At 52.2% G+C, this 26798-nt stretch overlaps 1 protein-coding gene across 1 annotated transcript; it reads right to left on the bottom strand.

The window, feature by feature from the left end:
- Positions 1-230: 230 nt before the first annotated feature.
- Positions 231-25393, bottom strand: LOC144730971 (adenosine receptor A2b-like). The gene is made up of 4 exons (XM_078611873.1): positions 24753-25393; positions 14260-14987; positions 8567-8888; positions 231-6412 (listed from the first exon to the last, which is right to left on the bottom strand). Exons 2-4 carry the CDS (start codon positions 14616-14618, stop codon positions 5537-5539), a joined length of 1557 nt encoding a protein of 518 aa, XP_078467999.1. The 5' UTR covers positions 14619-14987; positions 24753-25393; the 3' UTR covers positions 231-5536.
- Positions 25394-26798: the final 1405 nt, after the last annotated feature.

Genomic DNA, 26798 nt, shown 5'->3' with positions numbered 1-26798 from the left:
CCATGCCGACGCTACGATATCTCTCCCGACTCATATTGTATTGTCTAGAATACTACATTTCCTGACGAATTGTTGACGAAGCAACAAGCTCACCAACTACGGGTGTAATTAAATAGCTGTTATCCGTGTAAATTATCGCTTGCAAAATGTTTTTTTCCGATGGTTAGCTTGACGGCATGGCGATTATCAGAAGTCATAATTTAACATTTTCATCGTTTACTTGCTTGAAATATCGTGAATGCCATCGACAGCCTATGTGCTTTATAAGCATTACAGAGTGTAACGTTGCAATGACTGTAAACACTTTTGCGGCCGAATAACGATGAGTGAACTGCAATTGAAGAACTTACAAAGTCACGCAATCGTCATTTATACTCGAAAAACACAGCAATGCTCCGTAAAAATCGCAAATAAAATGCGAAATACAGTTACACGGGAAACTGGCGTCGGGATCAATCGTCACGTGGCGACAATTCCTGTCGTATCGTGAAAAATTCTATCTTGGCAACCAACCCCTAGTCACCACCTCTACCGACACACCCAGTCCAGCCGCAGACTGATTCGCAAGTCCCTTGGACTGTGGGGAATTTGCCGCCGTGTTTTTGCCACCGGTTACCTTACCAACTGTGTAAATACAAAACAAGCATGGGATCGGGCACGAGCATCAACACATAAACACTCGCACGCACGCGCGCACGGCTGAAGCTCGTGCAGAGGATACCACACTGCAGAAGTTTCAAGGTCGAGAGGTCACCGTGGCCAAAGCCGTTGATCACGCCGTCACCACCGCCACCTCACTGCCATCGCTTTCCACCCTCCGCCAGATCTCGCGGCTGCTGCGCTGTGGACGCGAGGTGACCTCCACCACCTTCAGATGGGTTGAACCTCCTCGCTCCGTTCTGCTTAGACCACGTGCCCGGACCCAAATGTTTCACTTGGCGGCACCACCGCAGCTGGCACAACTGTAGTGGTTTCCAATTTTCTTTCGTGGCCACTCACAGTGATTTTTCGCGACAACCGTTTGAAACGAGTGGGGTTGTTATCTCGAAATTCACTCGTTTATCGGTGCGACTCAAGTTGCGTTTCCTTATTAGGTGGTTTCCGGTATCCGCGCTGGCTTGTGGACTACGCTGCTATTAATGCAACCCGTGACCCCCAATTGAACTCGTCTGCCGCGTCGCCTTTAACAGTGACCTCTCTCTCAGCAGAGCGTAAAAGAGAGCGGGCTGTGTGGGGGTAGCATCCCTGTGTGAACCTGAGCGCACACAGCAATCGTGGGGGTGGGGGGGGGCAGAGGTCGAATCAATCGCTGTGTCACGTAACTAAGTGGACGTCTTTAACGTCCGCGAGAAGACGAGCGGAATGGTTTGTTCGGTGACGTTCCATTGTCATCAAGGTGCTACGTGGGGCGTACACAAAGAAAGAAACAAAAAACAGCCGTTCCCTGGCTATCGGTGTCATGCCCACACCATTACACAAAACACATTTGATATTATTTACATGCAGACAAATACAACTGATTGTTTTCTGTTCGCCATGAGTTTTTTTTATCAGTATAAAATGTGTTAAATAAGTTTAACTAAATTAGTAGTAATAATAAATATGATTAAAATTACAATAAGATCTAACAAATAGCAATCATAATAATAATAAGTGTGTGTAATCGGCCAATGGCAGGATACCAGTCAATGTGGAACGTTGACCCCAACGTTCGTCCAATGTTCCAAACGAATTGCCAAAGGTGGCCCACCTTCGCGTGTTTAATGGGACGCTGTGGTTTGGTTCCCAACGTTAAAATGAGCGTTGAGTACTTTTTCAAAAGAAGGTGGCCGGGTGTTCGAGCCATGGCAAGTGACGAAGGGAGTCCGTGGAGATGACCAACCTCGTTGCTCGTTGGCTACCAGAGGTGGGACAAAGTCATTGTTATGCAAGTCCAAGTCGAGTCGCAAGTCATCGAATTCATGACTCGAGTCTGACTCGAGTCCAAGTCACATGACTCGAGTCCACATCTCATAGGTGGGACAAAGTCATTGTTATGCAAGTCCAAGTCGAGTCGCAAGTCATCAAATTCATGACTCGAGTCTGACTCGAGTCCAAGTCACATGACTCGAGTCCACATCTCTTAGGTGGGACAAAGTCATTGTTATGCAAGTCCAAGTCGAGTCGCAAGTCATCAAATTCATGACTCGAGTCTGACTCGAGTCCAAGTCACATGACTCGAGTCCACATCTCATAGGTGGGACAAAGTCATTGTTATGCAAGTCCAAGTCGAGTCGCAAGTCATCAAATTCATGACTCGAGTCTGACTCGAGTCCAAGTCACATGACTCGAGTCCACATCTCATAGGTGGGACAAAGTCATTGTTATGCAAGTCCAAGTCGAGTCGCAAGTCATCGAATTCATGACTCGAGTCTGACTCGAGTCCAAGTCACATGACTCGAGTCCACATCTCATAGGTGGGACAAAGTCATTGTTATGCAAGTCCAAGTCGAGTCGCAAGTCATCAAATTCATGACTCGAGTCTGACTCGAGTCCAAGTCACATGACTCGAGTCCACACCTCTGTTGGCTACCACCTGAGATGACAAACCGTGAGTGGCACCAACTTCTATACATTGCCAATAAGGGGCGAATAATGCAACTAAACCTCGTGTCAGTATAAATAAGCAACAACAACAAAATACGTCTCCTGCATACACTGTACCCGTCTCTCCGAGTAAAACAACAACAAAAATAAACTTCTCCTACACAACCCATCAGCCGCCACGGCCTCCTGTGAGCACGTGATTTCACCAGCACTGGCAAGAAAAGGGGCCGTCCATAAATGACGTCACGCGATTTTGGACGATTTTTGACCCCCCCCCCCTCGTCACACGGCGTCACAAAAAGTCAGACCCCCCCTAAAATCTGACGTCACAAAGCTCTGCCCCCCCCCCCCCCAAAAAAAAATAAAACATGTCATTGTAATGCGTATTTAATGTGGCACTGCACTCTGATGTTGTAGGAGAAAACATTTATTAAAAAGTCTATTTAATTAAGTAGAACGTGTTGTCTATATTTATTTAAAGTTGCGCATTTTGATGTGACATCACATTTCTCAAACGCCCCCCCTCGTCACACATCGTCACAAATGTCTGACCCCCCACCCCCCCCCAGGTGCGTGACGTCATTTATGGACGGCCCCAAAGTCTGGACCGGTTTCGACAAACGGCGCCTCGTCAGCGGAGTCAGGCTTCCTTGTATCCAATGCTGGCGAAACTGCCGATCGTTTCGGCACGGAGCCCTCTGTGTCACGACACGGGGTCCCAGATTGGACGCTAATTTGTACGCCAATACACAATTCGATGTAATCACAGGCGTCGTTATTTACCGAGCACATTATCACATAATCCGCTTTTATTCGCCACGTAGAGGAAACTGGTCCGATTGAATATTTGCCATCTTCAGTGGGACCCAATTCTGCTCAGGCCCATGGACTAAGGGAGGGAGGAAGTATTTTACCCCCCCCCCCCCCCAGGAGGTGTGGATGGGGGACAATGGGGGGGATGACAGGGAGACAATAGGGGGGGACAACAGGGACGACGATGCAGGGGGGGTGGGGGACAATAGGGGGACAGCAGGGGGACAATGGGAGAATAATCGGGGGACAACGGGGGGGGGGGGGGGGGCACCGTCAACCATTCCCTTGCACTCCACGCTGCATCGCCACAGTTAAGGCATCGGGTTTGTAACGATTCGCCATGGGGCGCTGCAGCCTGTAAACACAATTTGTAGCGGCGCAAGGCATGGCGTGAAGAAGGGGGAGTTGACGCTTGCATATTTCTCTTGAAAACGATGATCACCGTAAAAAAATATAGTAAATCAAATGAACCAGGTTCAGTTCTGCGATGCATTATTTTTTCCTTTTTTCGGTTGCACAGCGTGTTGTTCCGCGCGATATTCGGCAATCCGCTCCCAGCGCATTTAAATCAGGTCCTTGAAGAAGCATCCCAGCACACGGGGCGAAACGTCAGACTTTCGTGCCGAACAACACACGGTCCAACCGCGAAAACCCTGTGCAAAAGTAAACAAAACAATAATCGAGGTTTCCTTTGACATGTGGCAATTGTACGCCGATGATTCTGCACAATTCTGTGAGACCGCTGAAGCTGACAGAGCCTAGAGGAGTGCGCTCATGCGATCGCTTTAGGCCCGACGCACCAAAAGCCCACTCCCGTGTGAGCATTCCAGCATGCGGCTGTGTGACGACATGAATCGCTCACGGTGTGAACGAAGGATCGCTTGACGGTAGGAGATAATTTACGCAGAATCATGCTTAGACATGATTCTACGTAATAAACAAAGTTGAGGCGAGCACGGTTTATACCCTCGGCAGACGACTTGGGAAGCCACTGGGCTGAGTCGAGGCGGTTTCAGCTCCCCGTTCGTTTTCAGCGCGGCTCCGGTCGACGGTTGCCAGGCGCAAAAACACTCGCTCGGAGCGAGCGGGATCTAGAAATGTAACGGATAACAAATGTTTTTTTTTTACTTTTACAACGCCGAGCCATCACGCTTTCGAAGGAGGGTCTGGTTTGTGATCGAGAAGCGCAAGAGGCTTCGTTCGCCCGCTACCGACCAAATGGGCCACGTGACTTGGCGAAGTAGCCAACAAGCAAGCAATGGGAAGGTCGCGGAGTTCAAATCCCGGGTGGCGGTTAACTCAACCGCTCGTCCCCTCTGGGGTGTGTGGGTGGCGGGGTCGGTAAAATAACTGCGGCGATTTGGGAAAGTCAACGGTGGTTTTCCCGTAAATAATTTCCCAGCACCGGCTTGCAAACGGGAGGTGCGCACCGGCTCAGCGTTCCTTCGAGCTGTGGGACTGGGCTTTGACTTTGACGGATCAGAACGTGCGGAGCGTTCTTCGTCTCGACTTGCACAGTGATGGAGGGGGGGGAGGGGTAGGGGTCAGAAAACAACGCACATCCTCTCGTGTCTCCCACAAGATGGCAAGTGATCAGCTCTACATATATAAAAAAAAAAACACTAGTTCCTTAGAAGTCCAAACGTTGACCTCAGGTGTTCTCAAAGGTTTTCAATATCTAAAACTTGCATCGGGAATGCGCCGACGAAAATTACGCCGGGACGGAGACCTCCGGTACGAAAACGCATCTCGCGACAAAACGTAACGCCGAGTCCATCGATTTCCGAACACCGCACACTCATTCCTGCTTCGTGGGTGCGTTCAATAGCCTCTTGGACCTTTGCCAAGGGGCTTGGTAATATCAGCCGTGGGGCCGTCTCGGTCGACTACCTGGAAAAACCGACGTCCGCCCCCGGCACACCACGCCCGGCAAACCTCTTGTCGCGGCTGCGCGCCGGCCGCTTGTCCTAATCTCCGAAGCGACCTGGAGAACAACATTTTGGTGCGAAAAGTAAGCCCTGGCTTTCGACACCTGGCCTCTCGCTCTCGTAATCAATTTCATTTGTTCCCGACACCAAATCCTCGCTGGCCGGTGCGTGCGTGCGCGCGCGACGATGATTTCACGTGCCTGCCCGGGTCACGAGTTGGGCAGCTGGGAGCCGCGCTCCCCTTCCTCCACAAATCCGTTCTGCCGCGGCGTCGCCAAACTTGCCGCCGTCTCGGCGCCGCCCCCCCGGCTCCTTCCGGGCGGGCTCAGCGAGTCGCCGTTCCGTGGGCGTCCCGACACCGTCACCGTACACACCTCCTGCTCGTCGCTGCACAGGCTGCCGCCGGCACCATCGGCGCCGTCGGCGTCGTCGTCGGGCGCCAGCGTCACGGCGGAGGCGCAGGCGGCGGGCATCCCGGCGCCGCCGTTCTTCACGTAGGACACCGAGTACGACACGACGGACGTGCAGGGGCTCGTGCCGGAGCTGTTGAGCGCGCTGCCCAGCGCCGAGAGGCAGGTGTCGCTCGCCCGGCACGACGCCGATGCCGATGCCGCGGCGCCGTCCTCGAGGTCGCCGCGGAGCGCCGTCGCGGCTCCGCGCCCGACGGCGCTCCGTGGCAGGCGGGGATCTCCCCCTCCTCCCCCTCCTCCTCCGCCGCCGCAATCGCTCCGGCACGGGCGGCGCCGCGCGCGGCTGCCGCCCCGGCGCCGCCCGCACGGGAGTGCCGGCGGCAGCACCCAGCGCGACAGGATCCGGCGGAAGGTGGCGCGGAACTCGCGCAGGCGGAAGGCGTAGATGACGGGGTTGACGACGGAGTTGCCGTGCGACAGGAGGATGGCGCCGTACATGGCCCAGGGCGGGCGCACGCAGTCGGGGCAGAAGCGGTGGACGCAGTTGAGCGCGTGCAGCGGCAGCCAGCAGAGCGCGAACATCCCCATGATGAAGGCGAGCGACTTGGCCGCGTGCACCTCGCGCTGCAGGAGGTTGCGCCGGCGGTCGCCGCCTGGGGCCTTGCTGCCGGCCTTCTGCTCAATGCGACAACGGCATGACGAGCGGCGTCAGCCGTCCGTCGGTTGGCCGCGGTGTCGTCGTCGTCGTGGCCGTCGTGGGTGTTAGTGCCGTTGTCGTAATCGTCATCACGGTCAACGACTCGTAACGCGTTTTTGGGGTCGGGCCACTGCTTAATGACCCCGGCCAAAAGTTTCGTGTCGCGGGACGCTGCCGCCGACGCCAACCGGCTTCCGGTCGTGAATCATTTGGCAATGTTCAGCGAGCGGAAACGTTAGCGACGCTCGCGCGCCGAGCGCGACGATCGAATTTGATTGGCTGCGTCGGGTCGCGGCCGGTGTTTCCAACGACAGAAATGTGGCCGGATCGTTACGGGGTGGCCTAACCCATGAGCCAGTTATGAATCACAAGGCATTCACCTATAATCAACGTTAATGTTGTTACCGTCAACGTCGTGGTCGTCGCCATTATCGTTGTCGATCTTTGTGATCATTTATCGTCAGTGTTTTCACAATCACCAATATCGATATTATCATTGTTGCCGTAATGATCAATAATCGTTCCGATCATACCGCAGGTCACACCGCTTCTCTTGCTGCCGCTTGACCTCGGACTGCTTGAGTTTGGAATTCCCGCAGCCCCCCCATCGTCTCTTCCCAGGTTCGTAGAACCTTTTTCACTCCAAAGCAATGTATTAAAACTCTTTATCCGTTATACCTTCAATAGTGCTGCTTGTTGCTGGCCGCTTGGCGCTTTGGGCCTTCGGCCCTGCGCTCAGCAACCGTGATAAGAAAAAAATCGCCGTTGTTGTCATCGTCATCATCGTCATCGCCGATAATCGTGTCGTCAACATAAATTGCCTTTCATCTCGTTGTAGTCGGCATGACTCATCAGTCATCATCATCGATCGTCGCACTGCCCAAACCATCCTCGTATTTAAATCACATCTGACATATGTTGCTTTAAAATATATATATATTTATTCTGGCTTTTTGTCAATTGGTGGCTTTAAAGGCAATTCTCCCCGCATTGTTTAGACTCTCTCGGTTTTATTGACACCTGTAGCTTCTGGACGTCATCAGACGTCGGGGCGTATAACAGCAGCTGCGGCCGTGCTGGAGTCTCAGATGTCAAAGGGGCCTTAGAGGTATTATTATTATTATTGTTATGGTGATTGATCGTCATCCTAATAATCACATCAATTTAAAGTACCATATCATCATCATCAAATTCAGCTAATTGTGTCATCAAAATCTGTGCGTGTAATCATGATTGTCATCAAATGTATTCAATTTCCATCACGACATCGTCAACAAATTGTCAACGTTGGCCACCGCCATCATCAAATCGTCAACAACGATAATCGCGATCTTCTTATTTTCTTTAACGATTGAAATCACTCGTCGTTAACGAGCACGATGATTACATTAAATGACCGCCATCCCAACATTCTCCACGCTAAACCCCAATCGTCACTAATGATCGCCACTACCGTCGTAGCATTGCAGCGAACCAGTCACTGCGGGTAAAGGTAAAAGTGCAGCCCTGCAACTGCTTGCTCATGCCGTTGCCGGCGGACGGGGGACTTTGGCCTACTCTTCCACACGGGGACAGACATCTTGGAAGAGGTGAGGGTACCCACACTTTACTCTGCCACCCGTGACCAGCCGATCTACTGACCGTGGTGTAACCCATTTTAAACATAACTCCTGGACATCTGTCAAAAAGAGCTTTATAACTCATCGGATTCCAAACAGTATAAATAAATATCTTAGAGTTGTGTTTTTTGTTTGCATTCCGACCGCAGGTATTGTGGTCAATGCAAAGATGACTCCTTGTAAAAAAAAGGTGTCAGTTTTGTTGCCAGATAAAAGGGTAAAAAAACAATTATAATATTTTGCTACTGCCAAAGGAGGTTCCAATGGTGGAATAAATATCCTGTTTCTGATTGTGAAACTGACTGGGCGGACAGAGGCATTGGTGGCTGGGGGGGGGGGGGTGAGACTCGTGACCCTCTCCCCATCGGTTTAAAACTGCCGCGCCGGGAGATCGAATCGAAGCGGCGACCTCCGGATCCCGAGTCCCCGTGCGCCAAACCGCCAACGCCGACGCGGCGGTGGATCTCTTCCTTTCTCTCGCGTATAAAAAAAAAACATAAAGCCGCGACTCACCTCGATGAGCTGCAGCTGCGTCCGCGCCACCAGGAAGATGCGCGCGTACACGGCGAGCATCACCAGCAGCGGGACGAGCACGCAGCCGAAGAAGTTGAAGTACACCATGTAGTCGATGTTCACCACGTTCTCAAACAGGCAGTGCACCTGCGTGCCGTTACGACACTTCGTAGCGTCCAGCGGTTGTCCGTCGCTGCCGCACTCGTGCAGCTCGTCCCAGTTGTTCCAGCCCAGCAGCGGAGTGAGCCCGATGACGAAGGACAGCAGCCAGCACACAGCGATGACGCCGCGCGCTCGCTTGCTCGTCACCAGCGCGTTGTACCTGCGAGCGACGGGACGCGCGCGAGGTGTGACGCGGGCCGTGGACGGGACGCCCGATTGTGTGAGCGCGTTCGCCCCGATCGATCAAGTGCCCGCGGTCCACGTATGGGCACGCGATATACACATGTTCGCAAATCTGACACGTTCACGAACGGTAATGAATTCGTCGTCTCGAGTACCTTCGCTAACTGCGCAGCACGAGCTCCGTGAGAGATGTCCCGTCCTTCCAACCCCCCCCCCCCCCCCCCCCCCCGCGTTCAGAGCGTCTTGGGCTTTAGTTTTAACCGGTCAACTATTTGCGCACGATGGCCCAACTGTCGTATTCCGACCCTTTCACAGACTCCAGACACGTCTCGAGTTTCCAGGTATTCGTGAACGAGTGTGACACTCCTCGTGTTCAATTATATCTCCAAGAAATAATGCAACACACCATCAAACTTGAGCCAAATTTGTCCGAGTCTTTTCATGCTTCCAACAGCGGAGCAATTACAGCTTCACTCTTGGCAGCCTCCTCCTCACCACCCCTCCACCTTCCTTTATCCCAGCTTGAGAGTCTCCCAAAGCAGATTTGACGACATCTGCATACCTTTGGCCTCGCAAGAGAGAAGTGATTTGCGACTAAACACGACGCAGGGTGGCCCTTTTTCATTTTACACAACGGCTCGCCCTGCCCGCTCACACACACACGTTTCTGGGTGTCGTCAAAGTTACGGCGAGATTTTATATATGACAGTAGTTGTAGTAGTAATAATAACGACGTGTTTATCCGGGAAGGCCTGGGATGAGTCTATAATCCAAGCCGGCTCGTAACGAGAGTCCGTGTGAGGCAGAGACCGACTCTTGAAGAGAGAGCGGAAACAAGCTGACAGATACTCACCTGCTCACGGAGTAAAAACTATAAATTAAACTCTTTTTATATTTTTATTAAACGATTTTTTTTCTCCGTAATTCAGGTTTTTTTTTGGGTTAGATCGGATAAATATAAATGCGTTATTATGCGATCTAACCCGAAAAAAACTGTATTATGGATGATTTTGGTCGCGAAAGCCTACTTACGTGTTAATATTATTTTTATTTTACCAGGTAAGGCCCACTGCTGCGGTCTATAGCTCTCTCTTTCAGAAGCGATCTGGGCCACAGATGATAGCTCAATGAAAGTGGCGTATCGTGTTGAAACTTAAAGCAGCCAAATTACTCTAAGCGCGTGACGTTGATTCTAAATGTGGAGGGAAAACCCGGAGGACCCGGAGAAAAATCCACGCGACCACCGGGAGAGAACGCGCAAACTCCAAATATATAGCATGGGTGGCTACGTACGGTGCAAAAGAAGTTTAACATACATGCAGGCATCAGCGTCGGGGTTGAACCCACGACCTCCTATAGATCAGGCGAGGTAGTTAACATCTCACCACCGTGGTGCCACCCTGCACAAAGCGCTAACCACTGCACATCATATTCTCAGGTTTTTTCGGTAAAGTCACGTAGGTAAAAACATTAAAATTAATGAAAGTAAAATAAAACAAAACAAAATAAAATTCACGACGTTTCGGAGGCAACATAAGTCTCCGTCATCAGGTGGGACCGTCACAGCCGAATTAGCTGCATCAAGTGAAGCAATGATTCAAGATGTAATCCCAAGTGAATCATTGCTTCACTTGATGCAGCTAATTCGGCTGTGACGGTCCCACCTGATGACGGAGACTTGTGTTGCCTCCGAAACGTCGTGAATTTTATTTTGTTTTGTTTTATTTTACTTTCATTAATTTTAATGTTTTTACCTACGTGACTTTACCGAAAAAACCTGAGAATATGAATCATTGCAGTCACGAAAGCTTCAAATCTAGAACTGCACATCATCTCCACTGCCACACGCAGAGTAGACATCACCAACAGGCGCCATTTGGCTACAAGTGACTGTTACAGCACCACGGTGCTTGTACCAGGCTAGGTGCACTTTGAGGCCGTCAAGTGAAGTGCCATAGGTTGAATGACGAAGATGACTGCATCTCCATTCGATTCGGGGGTGGTGAGTCGATTGTTTTGCGTAGAAGAGGTGGCTGGGTGGGTCAGAGGTCAGAGTGCTCAGGGCACCGCTGAGATCCTGGGTTCAAATCCAGGTTTCAGCCACTGCCTGTGATTAAAGCGGGTTCTCTCTTGTAGCGAGTCGATGGTCGTCGATGACTTCACAAAAAAAAAAAACCATCACATTGAATTTGGATGTACGCTTAATTGAGCTCTAATCCTCTTGAGAGTTAACAAATATCAGACTGACGTGAGGACACTTGTTGCGAGCTAGTTTCTACACCATTCTGAATCAGCGGATGGGACCTGGATCCAAAGGCAAGAAGACCTAGACAATTGGAGGATCTGCCCTAACCACAGGGGCCCGTGGACACGGTGAGACGGTGAGACGGGGACATGGGGATATGGCGAGACAGGGACACACGGACACGGGAATATGGGGACACGGGGACATGGGGACATGGGGACATGGGGACACAGGGAAACGGAGACACGGGGAGATGGGGACACGGGGCCACGGGGACACGGGGACACAGGGACACGGGGACACAGGGACACGGGGCCACGGGGACACGGGGACACAGGGAAACGGAGACACGGGGAGATGGGGACACGGGGCCACGGGGACACGGGGACACGGGGACACAGGGAAACGGAGACACGGGGACACGGGGAGATGGGGACACGGGGCCACGGGGACACGGGGACACGGGGACACAGGGAAACGGAGACACGGGGACACGGGGACACGGGGAGATGGGGACACGGGGACACGGGGACACGGGGACACAGAGAAACGGAGACACGGGGACACGGGGACACAGGGAGATGGGGACACGGGGACACGGGGACACAGGGAAACGGAGACACGGGGACATGGGGACACGGGGAGATGGGGACACGGGGCCACGGGGACACGGGGACACGGGGAGATGGGGACACGGGGAGATGCGGACACGGGGACACGGGGACATGGGGAGATGGGGACACGGGGCCATGGGGACACAGGGAAACGGAGACACGGGGACACGGGGACACGGGGACACGGGGAGATGGGGAAACGGAGACATGGGGACATGGGGAAACGGAGACACGGGCAGACGGGGAGACGGGGAGACGGGAACATGGGGACATGGGGACACGGGGACACGGGGACATGGGGAGATGGGGAGACGGGGCCACGCAGAGACAGGGACACATGGACATGGGGATATATGGACATGGGGACACGGAAACATGGGGGCATGTAGACACGGAGAGAAAAGGACATGGGGAGAAGGGGACACGGGCCGCAAGTGCCTCTGCGGATCAGCGGTGGGAACTGGAAGATCACGCAGTTCACGTTTCTATTTTCAGCATCGCGTTCCAGATTGTGGTCGCTTTATTTAAATGGGGCTCCGAGTTAAACCCTAAACAGGCTGTGAGCGGTTCTCGCAGAGTGACTTGTGTGCTCAATCGGTCAAGGGCTTTGGCTAATTTATAACTCAGTGTGGTTGGGCGGGTGGGGGCGATTGTTTTGTGCACACAGTAGAGGTCGTTGGAGAGTTTGGTTGAGGTGTGAACGCAGCCGTGAGAGGAGTGGAGGGGTGGTCATTCGTAACATCGTGAAGCCAGTTACATTCACTCTTTAGGAACAAGTCTTTCAGCATTTTACGCGAATTAGCTTTGAAAGAGTTGCCCAAGAGCGTTTTTAGTGAAAATACTGTGCCTGCGTGTCCCCACGTGGAGCAAGCTCCGAGATTTGACATTCTTGCTCGTAGCCTTTTAAATTATAAAATCTCACACACTGCACATGCCTGATGACTGCTAAACACGTCCCACGCGACAGAGTGCTGAATCTAATTAATACAGAGACATCTTGTGTGTGTCCCCCGTTTCGTTTCACAATTAATACCTGGGTCTCTCCCGTGACCTGCTTCCAGCGAGCCATCGACACTTTGCGCGAGAGCCTCAATGTGCACCTAGCCTGGCGCAAGCCCCACGGTGACATCACCATCACACAGTGGCCAATGGCGGCCGTTGTTCCATGTCATGTGTATGCGCCGCGTAGAAAGCGCTAGCAATTTGAAATCGTGCGATGTGTTTGCATCCGAACTGGCAAGTTTGGTAGACACAGGCCGGTCGTAAGCGCCGAGGTTTTTTACGACACCGTGACATCTTTTGTCAGCTCGGCACTCTGACATCACAACGCTTACGCCTCTGATGAAGGTGGTTGTAATTACTGGTGAAACGTCGTACTCAGATTGTAAATATTGTGGCTTGGCTCTCCAACACACCGGCGTGCTGTACTAGCAACGAATTGGCCACGTTCTGTTTACGTGACAAACCTTACTAGTTGGCTGTGTCGGGTGGTGGTGGGTTTAACGACACATTTATACAGTTACGCGATCTAACCCCACAAAAAACCCCCTCTATTATGGGTCACAATGCTACCATTTGACAAACTCCCGTGAGGACGCGCGTCGATTTTTTTTTGTTTCTTTTCGTCGAACGCGTATTCTTCAACGTCCGTCCCGAGGAATAGCGCGCGCGCGCATTCGCCGAACTTCAAGCAAACCCAACGAGGTTTCCCGCCCGCTGCAATCAGCCGCGCGCCTGATGACGCTGTCCCTCCCCTGCCGCCTCTTCGCGCCGAGCGGCACAGCCAAGGCAAGGTTCGGAGGAGGGGGGGGGTGGCGGCGTATGGGGGGAGAGAAGCCCATTGATGCCTTCGATCCAATTAGCGGTGCTCCGCAGGTGTCAGTGCGACCTGTGCGGGAGGGGTCTCGCTTTGAACAACTCACGTTGGGTTTAGGAGCACGTGCATTATCGCACACTGCGAGCGTGCGTGTGTACGCGTGCGTGTGTACGCGTGCGTGTGTACGCGTGCGTGTGTACGCGTGCGTGTGTACGCGTGCGTATGTACGAGTGCGTGTGTACGCGTGCGTGTGTACGAGTGCGTGTGTACGCGTGCGTGTGTACGAGTGCGTGTGTACGAGTGCGTGTGTACGCGTGCGTGTGTACGCGTGCGTGTGTACGAGTGCGTGCGTGTGTAGAAGTGCGTGCGATCATCTAGTGGGGAGAGCGGTGCGCTACGAACCTGACCGCCCGAGTTCGATTCTGGCTCACGGCCAACACCGGAGACTGTTATACGAATACGATTCTGGGCCTCCCCTAGGTCGACTCAGCCTCAAATGAGTACACTGGCGCGGTGTGCAAAAACATCGCCTCCCGGGAGAGAAAAATTTGGTTCGGTGTGTGGTGCCGGCCAAAGTTGCGTGCCTTGCCGGCCTTCATAGGTGCTGGGGGCGGGGGGGTAGAGGGTAGGTAGGGTGGGAGCACGCGAGACGCGAGCGTGTGGACACACTCACCGCAGCGGCTGGCGGATGGCGATGTAGCGGTCGATGGCGATGGCGAGGAGGCTGAAGATGGAGCTCTGCGTGAGCACGAGGACGAAGCAGGCGAGGAAGAGGCAGCCGTGGAAGTGGCACGCGAAGCCCGCGCTGATGGTGACGGCGAACGGGATGGCGAGCAGCCCCACCGCGATGTCGGCGGCCGCCAGCGACAGCAGGAAATAGTTGGTGGGGTTGCGCAGCGCGCGGTTCAGCCGCACGGCCCAGCACACCAGCACGTTGCCGCCGATGGCGAGCAGAGCCAGCACAAGCTCCAGCGCGATGTACACCACGTGGAACGTCTCGGCCGCCGTCTCGTCGTGGGGCAGCGCAAGCATGCTTGGCGCCCCCCCCCCTCCGCCTCACCCCCGACCCTCGCTAGCGAGCGCAGATCGTGGCCTCCGCCGCGCCCTCTCCCGCCGCCGTCACCACCGCCGACGCCGTCGACGACGGCGACGGGGTCGGCGGCAGCGCCGGGCGCTCGGGTTCCCTGCGGTGGAGGCGGTTGTCCTCGTGGTGGCGGCGGTGGTGGCGGCGGAGGTGGTGGCGCGGGCGCATGCTGTCCGAGCCTGCCGCTGGTCCTCCTGTGACCCCGGTGCCCCCGACGAGTTGGGAAGCGAGTGCGTCGTACGCGTCACCTTCGCCCGGTCGTCGTTCCGTTCGGGATGTTGTGCGCGGGGCCACCGGTCGCTGGTGCAGGTCGGACCCTGAAAGAGAGGCGCGTACAAGTCTGGGTGTGTTCGCGCGTCGTGAAACCGACGCGATCGGTCCGTTGGGTCAATCGCTTTGTGTCACAACCACTGTTGACCATACTTCACCACGCCGGCCAGTGCAGCTCAGTGAAGAATCATGGTCTTGCAAACTTAGATTCCGAGAAACCTGCCAGAAAGCTGTATTTGTGTTAGCCAACGACAGCAGCTCGCTCTCCGCGCCAACGATTAAACCGCGTCAGTACCTGGCCTCACCGTGGGCAATGCGCAGTTGCGGGACGATGTCCTGTTCAGTCCTGGTGGTGCTCACGAGATGGGCAGCCGCAATAAATACAGGGGAGCAACTGGGGGCTTCGATGGGCCATGGCTGGTAGGTGGGTTTTTTGAGTTTGGGTGGATGGGTGGGTTTCGGTGGATGGGTTTGCGTGAGTTTGGGTGGGTGGGTGTGATTGGTTGGGTGGGTGGGTGAGTTTGTTTTATGGGTTTGGGAGGGCGAGTTTGTGTGGTTTTGGGTGGGTGGGTGAATTTTGGTGGGTGGGTTTGGGTGGGTTGGGGTGGCGTTTTAGATCTCTTCTGCAAATATTCATAATCTTGCCGCCATCCCCACTGCGTAAATAACGGCACGCGATTTCCCCGAACCAACACCATGGCAATGAAGTTGAAAATACCACGAATGAAAAGCAGCCAAACACTGACGAATAATCATCATCATAAGCTCAACTTGTATCGCGCACAGTATTGGCTCACTCGGAATTGTCATGAGCCATGATTATTCCTACGCTTGTTTCAGCCAGGAAAGCCTCACCGAGTCTCAAGAGGTCCTTTTCAGCAGGAACTTGGCAGATGTTATTTTTGCAGCAGTGAGGTAGTGGCGATGAGTGCTGTGTATCATCCCAAATGAGTCATTTGCCTTTTTACAAATTGGCCCATGACGTATGTACTTATGTAAGTTGAACTTCTTTTGCACCGTACGTAGCCAACCGTGCTAATCGGAGGTGGGGGGGAAGGACGAGGAACTAAAAACCGGACACAATGGCCTACTCTTGTGAACGGCGTCACGGGATCATTCAAAGTCCACTGTGAAGCACACGGCAATGGAGTATTAAAACTAAAAAAACTATTTTTTTAATTTTACCAGGTAAGGCCCACCGAGCTATTTAGCTCTTTTTCAGAAGTGATTCTAATTGTGGAGGGAAAACCCGGGGAGACCCGGAGAAAAATCTACATGACCACGGGGAGAGAGACGCAAACTCCAAATATACAGCAAACGTCAGGGTCGGGATCGAACCCACGACCACCTGCATACCAGGCGAGGTAGTTGTTGTGATTAACGCACCCACGCAGTAATAACCAGGGCGGCCGCTGCAAATGAACCGCCAACGTCTGCAACTACCCAGCCCCTAATACTACCCCTACCTACCTAGCCCAGCAGCTACCCAGCCCCTAATACTACCCCTACCTACCTAGCCCAGCAACTACCCAGCCCCTAATACTACCCCTACCTACCTAGCCCAGCAACTACCCAGCCCCTAATACTACCCCTACCTACCTAGCCCAGCTTCTATCCAGCCCCTAATACTACCCCTACCTACCTAGCCCAGCAGCTACCCAGCCCCTAATACTACCCCTACCTACCTAGCCCAGCAGCTACCCAGCCCCTAATACTACCCCTACCTACCTAGCCCAGCTTCTACCCAGCCCCTAATACTACCCCTACCTACCTAGCCCAGCAACTACCCAGCCCCTAATACTACCCCTACCTACCTAGCCCAGCTTCTATTCAGCCCCTAATACTACCCCTACCTACCTAGCCCAGCAGCTACCCAGCCCCTAATACTACCCCTACCTACCTCACCAGGCAGCTACCCAGCCCCTAATACTACCCCTACCTACCTAGCCCAGTAGCTACCCAGCCCCTAATACTACCCCTACCTACCTAGCCCAGTAGCTACCCAGCCCCTAATACTACCCCTACCTACCTAGCCCAGTAGCTATCCAGCCCCTAATACTACCCCTACCTACCTTACCAAGTAGCTACCCAGCCCCTAATACTACCCCTACCTACCTAGCCCAGCAACTACCCAGCCCCTAATACTACCCCTACCTACCTAGCCCAGTAGCTACCCAGCCCCTAATACTACCCCTACCTACCTAGCCCAGTAGCTATCCAGCCCCTAATACTACCCCTACCTACCTTACCAAGTAGCTACCCAGCCCCTAATACTACCCCTACCTACCTAGCCCAGCAACTACCCAGCCCCTAATACTACCCCTACCTACCTAATCAAACAGCTAACCAGCCACGAGTACTTATAGCACGGGCACTGACCCGACTTTACCGGAATCCAAAAGCACGTGTTGTTGTTGTTGTTCTATGGTCAGTCGTGTTACGTTCACAGCGGCCACGCGTTAAACAGCGGCAAGTTCGAGTCATAAGGGGTGTTGGGGGGGGAGGGGTTAAACAACAAAAAAATCCAGACAAACACGAACATCGCACCGCCCGGGCTCGGGGTGCGAACTTGGGCTCCGACAACGGAGAAGGGAAGCGACGCCTTTGCAGGGGGAGTGCTGATAATGGAAGGGGGTGGAAGGGGGTGGGAGGGCGAGAGCAACATCGGAGTTGTTCTACATTCCCACGGGAACACTGTGGGAATGTGGAATATCCACTTATTGATTCCGGGCGGGCAACTGAGAATAGCCGAGCGAGTGAACACTGTTCGCTCGAAATGTGAACTGGAAGAGGAGAATCTCTGTACCACCCTACCCCTTACGTGTCGTCACCATCAAACGCTTCCTCATGCTCGCATAGCACGAGTATCGTAGTCGTGCTAACAACAGTAACATAATTTCGATTTAAAGCTTTCGTGACTGCAGGGATTAATCTTCTTGGTTCTTTCGGTAAAGTCACGTAGAATGGAAATAATAAAATAATAAAAATAAAACATTATAAAATAATTCTCACGACGTTTCGGCCACAACGCAAGCAGCCGTCCTCAGGTGGAGAACAGGTCTGTCGGAAAGACAGCGTCTGAATGGTCTTTCCGACATACCTGTTTTCCACCTGAGGACGGCTGCTTGCGTTGTGGCCGAAACGTCGTGAGAATTATTTTATTATGTTTTATTTTTATTATTTTATTATTTCCATTCTACGTGACTTTACCGAAACAACCAAGAAGAAGTAACATCATTGATCTGTCCAGGAAAATACCGGCGAGTCTCAAGACCCTGTTCCTCGGCAGGGCCACGCTAATGCCGGGATGGTTGCCCACATTTATTTTAAGATATTAAAGTCGCTCCGCTCGCAAGAAAGCAACGAGTGTCCCCGGAGAATGCCCACCACGGTTTACGAGAGAGCACAGCGTCGTTCATTAGACCGCTTACCGCACGGATGCGTTCATGAACCAACTCTCCCCACCATTTCAAATCCTGGCCACCACCTGCCGAGCAGTCCAGCGAGGTTTTGATGTAGTTTCAGCACTCTCTGTGTGATCCACCAACACCTGGACCACAAGGCGTGCGCCAGGTGCTCTACTGTGAAGCAGAAAGTGATGTTTCGGTGCAACGGCCCTCATTCAAAGCCACCCCACTGTATATGCCACCGTTACAGCTGTAGGCGCAGCCCTGCAATCGCTCACTCACGCCACACTGCTGGTGGAAGGGCCTCCACTGGAGGGAGCTCAAGAGACTCCCCACCCCCCACCCCACCGTAAGAGGCCTACTCTTCCACGCGGGCTAGCTGTCTTGGAAGATGTCGGAGCACCCACGCTCGACCGCACCACCGCACGCGAGACCGCGGCTCGACTCACTGCGGTGTGACACACGCACACTGCGGGGTCAGGGGTGAGGCAAATCTGTGGCTCGGGTTAGCCGCGTGCGGCGGCCCCTTGAAACGTCGTACTCAGATTGTAAATTCTAGATTTTAAGCTTTCGTGACTGCAAGGATTCATATTCTTAGGTTTTTTCGGTAAAGTCACGTAGGTAAAATTTTTTTAATTAATTAAAATAAAATAAATAAAAAAATCACGACGTTTCGGAGGCAACACAAGTCTCCGTCTTCAGGTGGAACAGTCACAGCACGACAGCTGTATCAAGTGAGAGAAATTCCAAGAACACAGTAATTGTATATATACTGGTTGAGGGTGGGGGGAGCCAACGTAGGCCCTGGATATTATTATTGTGAGGTTCGGTGCGGCTGAAGCACGCTGTTAGGAATGAGCCTTTGTTGTGTAAACTGGGTGCGGATGATGTAAAGGGGCGTGTAAAAGGGACTGAGCCTTTTTGTTATGTAGAGATGATGCGGCTGAAATCGCTGCCAGGAAATTAGTCTTGTAAATGTTGTGGCATGGCTCTCCAACACACCGGTGTGCTGTACTCGTAACGAATTGGCACGTTCTGTTGACGTGGCAACCCTTACTAGTTGGCCGTGACGGGTGGTGGCGGGTTTAACGACACATTTATATATTTACGCGATCTCACCCAAAAAAATCTCTATTATGGATATTACGGAAATATTACATCTAACACCGCGACGTCAAAGCGCGGACCTCCCCGGCCCCCAAAGCGCGGGGCCCTGGGCGCTCGCCCTACGTGGGACGGAGGCTCTGGCCGCAGTAATTATCGCTCGACTCTTCCGAGGGCGCGTTCTGGTGCGGTGCACGACGCGAGGCGACGGGGGGGGGGGTAAGGAGGAGAGAGCCATTCCGCGGGGTTGACGAGCGCGTAATTAGGGGCTGGGGGATAAGAGGTGGTGGGGGGGGTAGGGGGAGGCTGGTGTTGTTGAATGTCTGCTTTTGTTGTCGATGCGGTTGTTTAAAAAAAAATCTCGAGTCCCTTTACGACGAATGCGGCACGCGCTGTGCGAACGCACTCGGCACGCGCACGACCACAGCCAGCAGGCGCAACTTAATTACTTACGGAGAAGCGGATTGTGTGTGTGTGTGGCTAAGCTCGTGGGATAATTCTGATGCTGGTGCCCGTGTTGGTATAAATATACCCAACTGTATGGGATTGCTCCTCGTGTTGGTGATGTTGGCCTGTAGTGTGCGTGTGTGACGATGTTGTACTCTACCGATGAACGGTGCAAATGTGATTTGCACGGACCAAACTCTTAAAACACGGGACATTTGATTGTATTTCGATTTAAAGCTTTCGTGACTGCAGGGATTCATCTTCTTGGTTCTTTCGGTAAAGTCACGTAGAATGGAAATAATAAAATAATAAAAATAAAATGTTTTCTTTTTATGATTTTATAATTTCCATTCTACGTTTTATTATTTCCATTCTACGTGACTTTACCGAAAGAACCAGGAAGACATTTGATTGTATTTAATATTGAGAACCTGTAACGCGGTTGTTTTTGTTTCATGGGACCTCCTTTGCCAGTATCCAATTATAAGAATAGGTTTTCCCCTTTTTTCTGGCAACAAAACAGGCGTTAAGATGCCAAAAGGTTGTTCGCCTTTTGTCGTCCTCTGGTCTAACACCATTTGAGACTAGGCTCTAAAGAAAGCTGTCTCTAGTGTGGATCAATCAGTTTCAAAGACAATGCATATACTGTCAGAGCATGTTTTTTGTTTGTATTTTCACCACAAGTATCTGTGGTTAATACAGACATTATTCCTTGCAAAAAGGTTCCAGTTTGGTAAGTTTACATCCTAACGCCTGTTTTGTTGCCAGAAAAAAGGGGGAAAACCCTATTCTTATGCGGTTGTTGTTGTTGTTGTTGTTTTTCACTCATTTCTATTCGCATAGAAATGAATGCGGTTTGGTGACCCCGGGGTCACACCCGTCCAAACGAGTTAATCGTTCAAACGTCAAAACTGTCCAAACTTCCACAACGTCCAAATTGTCCAAATGGTTTAAATCGTCCAAACGAGGCTCATCGTGGTCTTTCGAGTGCTCACTCTCCTGCTTAAACAAAAATCCACTTGATTGCAAACAGCCGCGTTCACTCAACTCGCACGCGTCCAATATTGTGACTCACAATTGATTTCTGCGTTGTTGCTCTACAGCCATGTGCGTGATGATTGTGTGCAGCCCCATCGTGTCTGATGGGAGGTGGTGGCTGCAAGGGGGCTCAGCCCCCCCCCCCCCTTTTAAATTATTCGTGTAAAGTTGAAAAATATATCGCTACAAATATCAGAAGAACGAAGCGACCGGCTCACCCCCCAGCCTTGCCTCGTTGACGCAGGGCGTGACAGATACCGAGCGGATTGCACAACCGCATAACAGCAAGCGGCAAGATCGTATCGTCACTCGCTGTTGAGCGTGTAACGGTCAAGGTTTGTTTAAAGTTTCTTGAACACCGACTTTAGCGTTCGTAGTCCCGTCCGCCCACCCACTTGAGTTTTTGTTGTTATGACCCACCCCCACCCACCCACGCTCCTGGACTGTATGTGTTTGACGCGAGACGCGACAACAGGTTGATAGGAGACGGTGGCTCGCAATCGATGATCGTTTTGATCATCGAGATGTTCGTTGGGTAACTCGGAGGGCGCGTATGCACGCGCGCGCTCGTGTCAGCGACACGAATGTTGAGCTGATGATGATGACGACGACGACGCAGATTACTTCAATTATTTCAAATTGTAACGCACCTTCGCCACGCGGCATTCGACTCTCTGAAAGACGGGGAACGACTTGGGTGGTGCGAGGAGGAACAGGATTCGGGATGAACGATTCATCGATTTCAAATGGAAGTCGCAATTTGAAACAATGCGATTAGCAAATCGCAAATGCTGCGATTTTTTTGCGATTTTAAAAGTCAAATTACTTATTGGAATTGTTTTATTTGGTATTACAGTATAACTGTTTTTTAAATGTAACTTCATTTGATTGTTCTATTTCAATTAAAACGTTTTAATAAATACATATTGGAAGCAATTCATATCTTAAGTTCTCACCCTTGCATTAGAATATATAGAGCAGTTCATAGTTTGATGGTATCATGTGGTAGCGCTCCATCATCACATGTTTTAAATCTATTACACAGTGAATATTGAACTGAAGCTTGACTTTAAGAAATATAATCGCAAATCGCAATCGCAATATCTGTCAGAAAAATCGCAATTAGATATTTTCCCCAAATCGTTCACCCCTAAACAGGAGTCGAGCGTGGAAAGGCAGCAGCAACCAGCAGCAGCAGCCAGCCACGCGGTGAGCCGGTGCCAATTTCTATCCAAAGCTTTGCGGTTATCTATACGTCGTCAGAATATTTATTTAAGCTGGAGGAATTCGATTAGCTATAACGCTCCTTTTCACAGACGTCAAGTCGGTATATATGCAAGGCGTTGTCGGCCAATGAATGAGTGTTTACACGTGGGAGGAAGCTGACGCACCCCGGAGAAAATCCACGCGTGCGAGGGGGAAACACTCTATCCCGTACAGACGGAGTCCACACTTTTGCTGTACCGCCTTCTCCACGCAGAGCCTGTGGTTACGGGCGTTTCACACCATCTGTGTTGTGATCCAGCAACCCTCGCAGCTGTCCCCACAGCGCTGCGTTACAGGTAGCCACGTGCTAAGCCACGACAAAGTAACGGAACGACTTCACCCAACAACGAGAGATGATTATCATCAAGGTGCTCATATTTGAAATCATTATACGATGATAATTCAGAATAGCTGAACAGACGATGACAATCGCGGCGATGATGTTGATGTTGCTGCTGCATGAATGAATGAATAAACCGACCTCAACAAATTCGTGAATAACAATGCTTTCAAGGGAGCATTATAACGGCCGACGATTCGGGCAACGGCCCTCTTCCATCGCACATTAATTTACTTACAATGACAGTGACGACGCACGAATAAATCGCCGAATACAGTAGTAGATGATGGTTATGATGCATAAATACATCAATGACTGGATGATGATGATATACATCCATGCATTATAATTAAGAGGCGTAAATGACTCACCATGAAGTACACGGTGATATGACGTGTCGGTCAATCAAGAGATTCTAGATTTGAAGCTTTCGTGACTGCAAGGATTCATATTCTTGTTACTTGATACAGCAATCGTGCTGTGACGGTTCCGCCTGAAGACGGAAGCTTGTGTTGCCTCCGAAACGTCGTGATTTTTATTTTACTTTTATTAATTTTAGTTTTAATTTTTTACCTACGTGACTTTACCGAAAAAACCCACGAATATCAATGAAGAGATGCTGATTGCTGCAATGAATGGATGATGATGAATGGATGATGATGATGATGAATGGATGATGATGAATGGATGATGATGATGATGAATGGATGATGACAGCATTCTCTCTACAAAGCAACTCTTGAAGACCCTCGCTTGTCGAGGAACGGAGAGGACGAGGCGAATCGGAAGCACCACGACCATCGCTAAGCGCTTGAGCCGCAATCACCGAGCACGATCCCAAATACAAATCTCCACTTCTTATGCCCGTGACACCGTGTATTAGGTGACACAAGGTGCGATTGAACAGGCAACATGCACATTAGTGACGCAGGTGCAGTGCTTGTGTGTGCACGTGTGTGTGTGTGTTATGAGTGCCGATTTTATCTGAACCGGTCATGGGCCTCCCCTAAGTCGACTCAGCCTCAAATGAGTACCCGGTTCGGTGTGTAAACGTCCCCACTGGGGAGACAAAGGCGGCCGGGCGTGGTGTTGGCCACCCACCCCTTCGTGTGCCGTGCCGGCCTTCATTAGGTGCTCGCTAACAGAACTTGCCCCAACAGTCTGTTCCAGGCTATACGGGGGATCTTTGTCTTTATACGTGTATGATGTATGTTGTGTGTGTGTGTATGTTGTGTGTAGTGTGTGCATGTTGTGTGTGTATGTTGTGTGTAGTGTGTGTATGTTGTGTGTGTGTATGTTGTGTGATGCATGTGTGTGTATGATGTGTGTGCGTATGATGTATGTGTGTATGCTGTGTGTATGTATGATGTATGTGTGTGTGTGTTGTATGTTGTGTGTGTGTGTATGATGCATGTGTGTATATGTTATGTGTGTGTGTGTATGATGCATGTGTGTGTATGTTGTGTGTCTGTGTGTGTGTATGATGCATGTGTGTATGTTGTGTGTATGATGTGTGTGTATGTTGTGTGTGTATGTTATGTGTGTATGTTATGTATGTGTGTGTATGTTGTGTGTCTGTGTGTGTGTGTATGATGCAGAGGTGGGACAAAGTCATTGTTATGCAAGTCCAAGTCGAGTCGCAAGTCATCAAATTCATGACTCGAGTCTGACTCGAGTCCAAGTCACATGACTCGAGTCCACATCTCATAGGTGGGACAAAGTCATTGTTATGCAAGTCCAAGTCGAGTCGCAAGTCATCAAATTCATGACTCGAGTCTGACTCGAGTCCAAGTCACATGACTCGAGTCCACACCTCTGGTATGATGCATGTGTGTGTACGTTGTGTGTCTGTATGCGGTAGTGTGGTAATTAGCGCGCTGCGCTACGAACCCCACTCACGGCCAGCAACCCCAGTTACGAATATCTGAACCGGTTCTGGGCCACCCATAGGTCGACTCAGCCTTAAATGAGCACGTTGGTGCGGCGTGTAACACATCAGCAGCAGTGGGGAGACAAATGCGGCTGGGCGTTGCCAACAGCACTTGCCGCAAGTCTGTTGATGCGATACGGGAGATATTTGTCTGTGTATCTGTCTGTGTATCTGTCTGTGTGTATGTCTGTGTATCTGTCTGTGTATCTGTCTGTGTGTGTTCGTGTGTGCGAGATAAGTTGACTGCACAACAAACTGTCTCAAACTTTTACCACCTCACCTTTTACTTCGGCTGCAACTCCATCTCCAGCACCACCACCATCACCACCGCCGCAATCACCACATCGTTCTCCATCCTCCTCGTGTCCAGCTGTCCAGCGATCACGCCGATTAGGGGTACGCGTGTCGAGGGACGTTGCCACATTGCATCAACCCCACCCAACCAGTCACCACCACCACCGTTCAAACCCACAGCTCTTGGGAGTCGTAGGTCACAGGTGAGCGCAGAGTTCAATCCCACTCCATCGCTCCTCGGCGAAGACGCCTGGGTGAAGATGACGAGTCCACCAGGGAGGTGTCAGTAGCACGAGAAAGTCAAATAGCCCGGCGTGTGGAGGAGGCTCTTCATCCAGTGTGTGGATTTACGAACGCGCTCGAAGTGGACACGCGCACGTGCAACGGCGTGTTGGATGGGTTGCTGGACGATGGACGGATTTTGATGTTGTTGTGGTTGCTGCTGCTGCTGCTGCTGTTGTTGTGGTTGATGTTCGTCCACTGAGCGAGTTGCGCAACAGCACCCGGGATCTCACCGTCGTTGTTGCTGTGGTGGTGGTGTTGGTGGTGGTGTTTGTGTGCGGGCTGCTCGACGGCGATTTCAAAACCTCCTCCACCGACTCCTCGGCCAGCCCCCGCGCGTGTGACGACTCCACCCCGCGGCTCACGCTAAACACGCTGCCTCCCTCCCACCCTCCACACACTCACCCACCCACCACACACTCACCCACCCACCACACACTCACCCACCCACCACATACACACTCACTCACCCTCCCACCCACCACACACTCACCCACCCACCACATACACACACACTCACCCTCCCACCCACCCACCACATACACACACACTCACCCTCCCACCCTCCCACCCTCCACACACTCACCCACCCACCACATACACACACACTCACCCTCCCACCCTCCACACACTCACCCACCCACCACATACACACACACTCACCCTCCCACCCTCCACACACTCACCCACCACATACACACACACTCACCCTCCCACCCACCACACACTCACCCACCCACCACATACACACTCACTCACCCTCCCACCCACCACATACACACACTCACCCTCCCACCCACCACACACTCACCCACCCACCACATACACACTCACTCACTCACCCTCCCACCCACCCACCACATACACACACACTCACCCTCCCACCCACCCACCCACCACATACACACACTCATCCTCGCACCCACCCACCACATACACACACTCACCCTCCCACCACATACACACACTCACCCTCCCACCACATACACACACTCACCCTCCCACCCACCCACCACATACACACACTCACCCTCCCACCACATACACACACTCACCCTCCCACCCACCCACCACATACACACACACTCACCCTCCCTCCCACCCACCCACCACATACACACACACTCACCCTCCCTCCCACCACATACATACACTCACCCTCCCACCCACCACACACACACACTCACACTCCCACCCACCACACACACACACTCACCCACCCACCACATACACACTCACCCACCCACCACACACACACACACTCACCCTCCCACCCACCACACACACACACTCACCCTCCCACCCACCACACACACACACTCACCCACCCACCACATACACACTCACCCTCCCACCCACCACACACACACACACTCACCCTCCCACCCACCACACACACACACACTCACCCTCCCACCCACCACACACACACACTCACACTCCCACCCACCACACACACACACACTCACCCTCCCACCCACCACACACACACACACACTCTCACCCTCCCACCCACCACACACACACATACTCACCCTCCCACCCACCACACACACACACACTCTCCCACCCACCCACACACACACACACTCACCCTCCCACCCACCACACACACACACACTCACCCTCCCACACACCACACACACACACACTCACCCTCCCACCCACCCACCACACACACACTCACCCTCCCTCCCTCCCACCCACCACACACACACTCACCCTCCCACCCACCACACACACACACTCA

This window comes from Lampetra planeri, chromosome 37 (genome assembly GCF_965212315.1).
Source record: "Lampetra planeri chromosome 37, kcLamPlan1.2.h2, whole genome shotgun sequence".
Taxonomy (NCBI): Eukaryota; Metazoa; Chordata; class Hyperoartia; order Petromyzontiformes; family Petromyzontidae; genus Lampetra; species Lampetra planeri.
The sequence above is the reverse complement of the archived record's forward strand: the minus strand, read 5'-3'. Positions and strand labels throughout refer to the sequence as shown.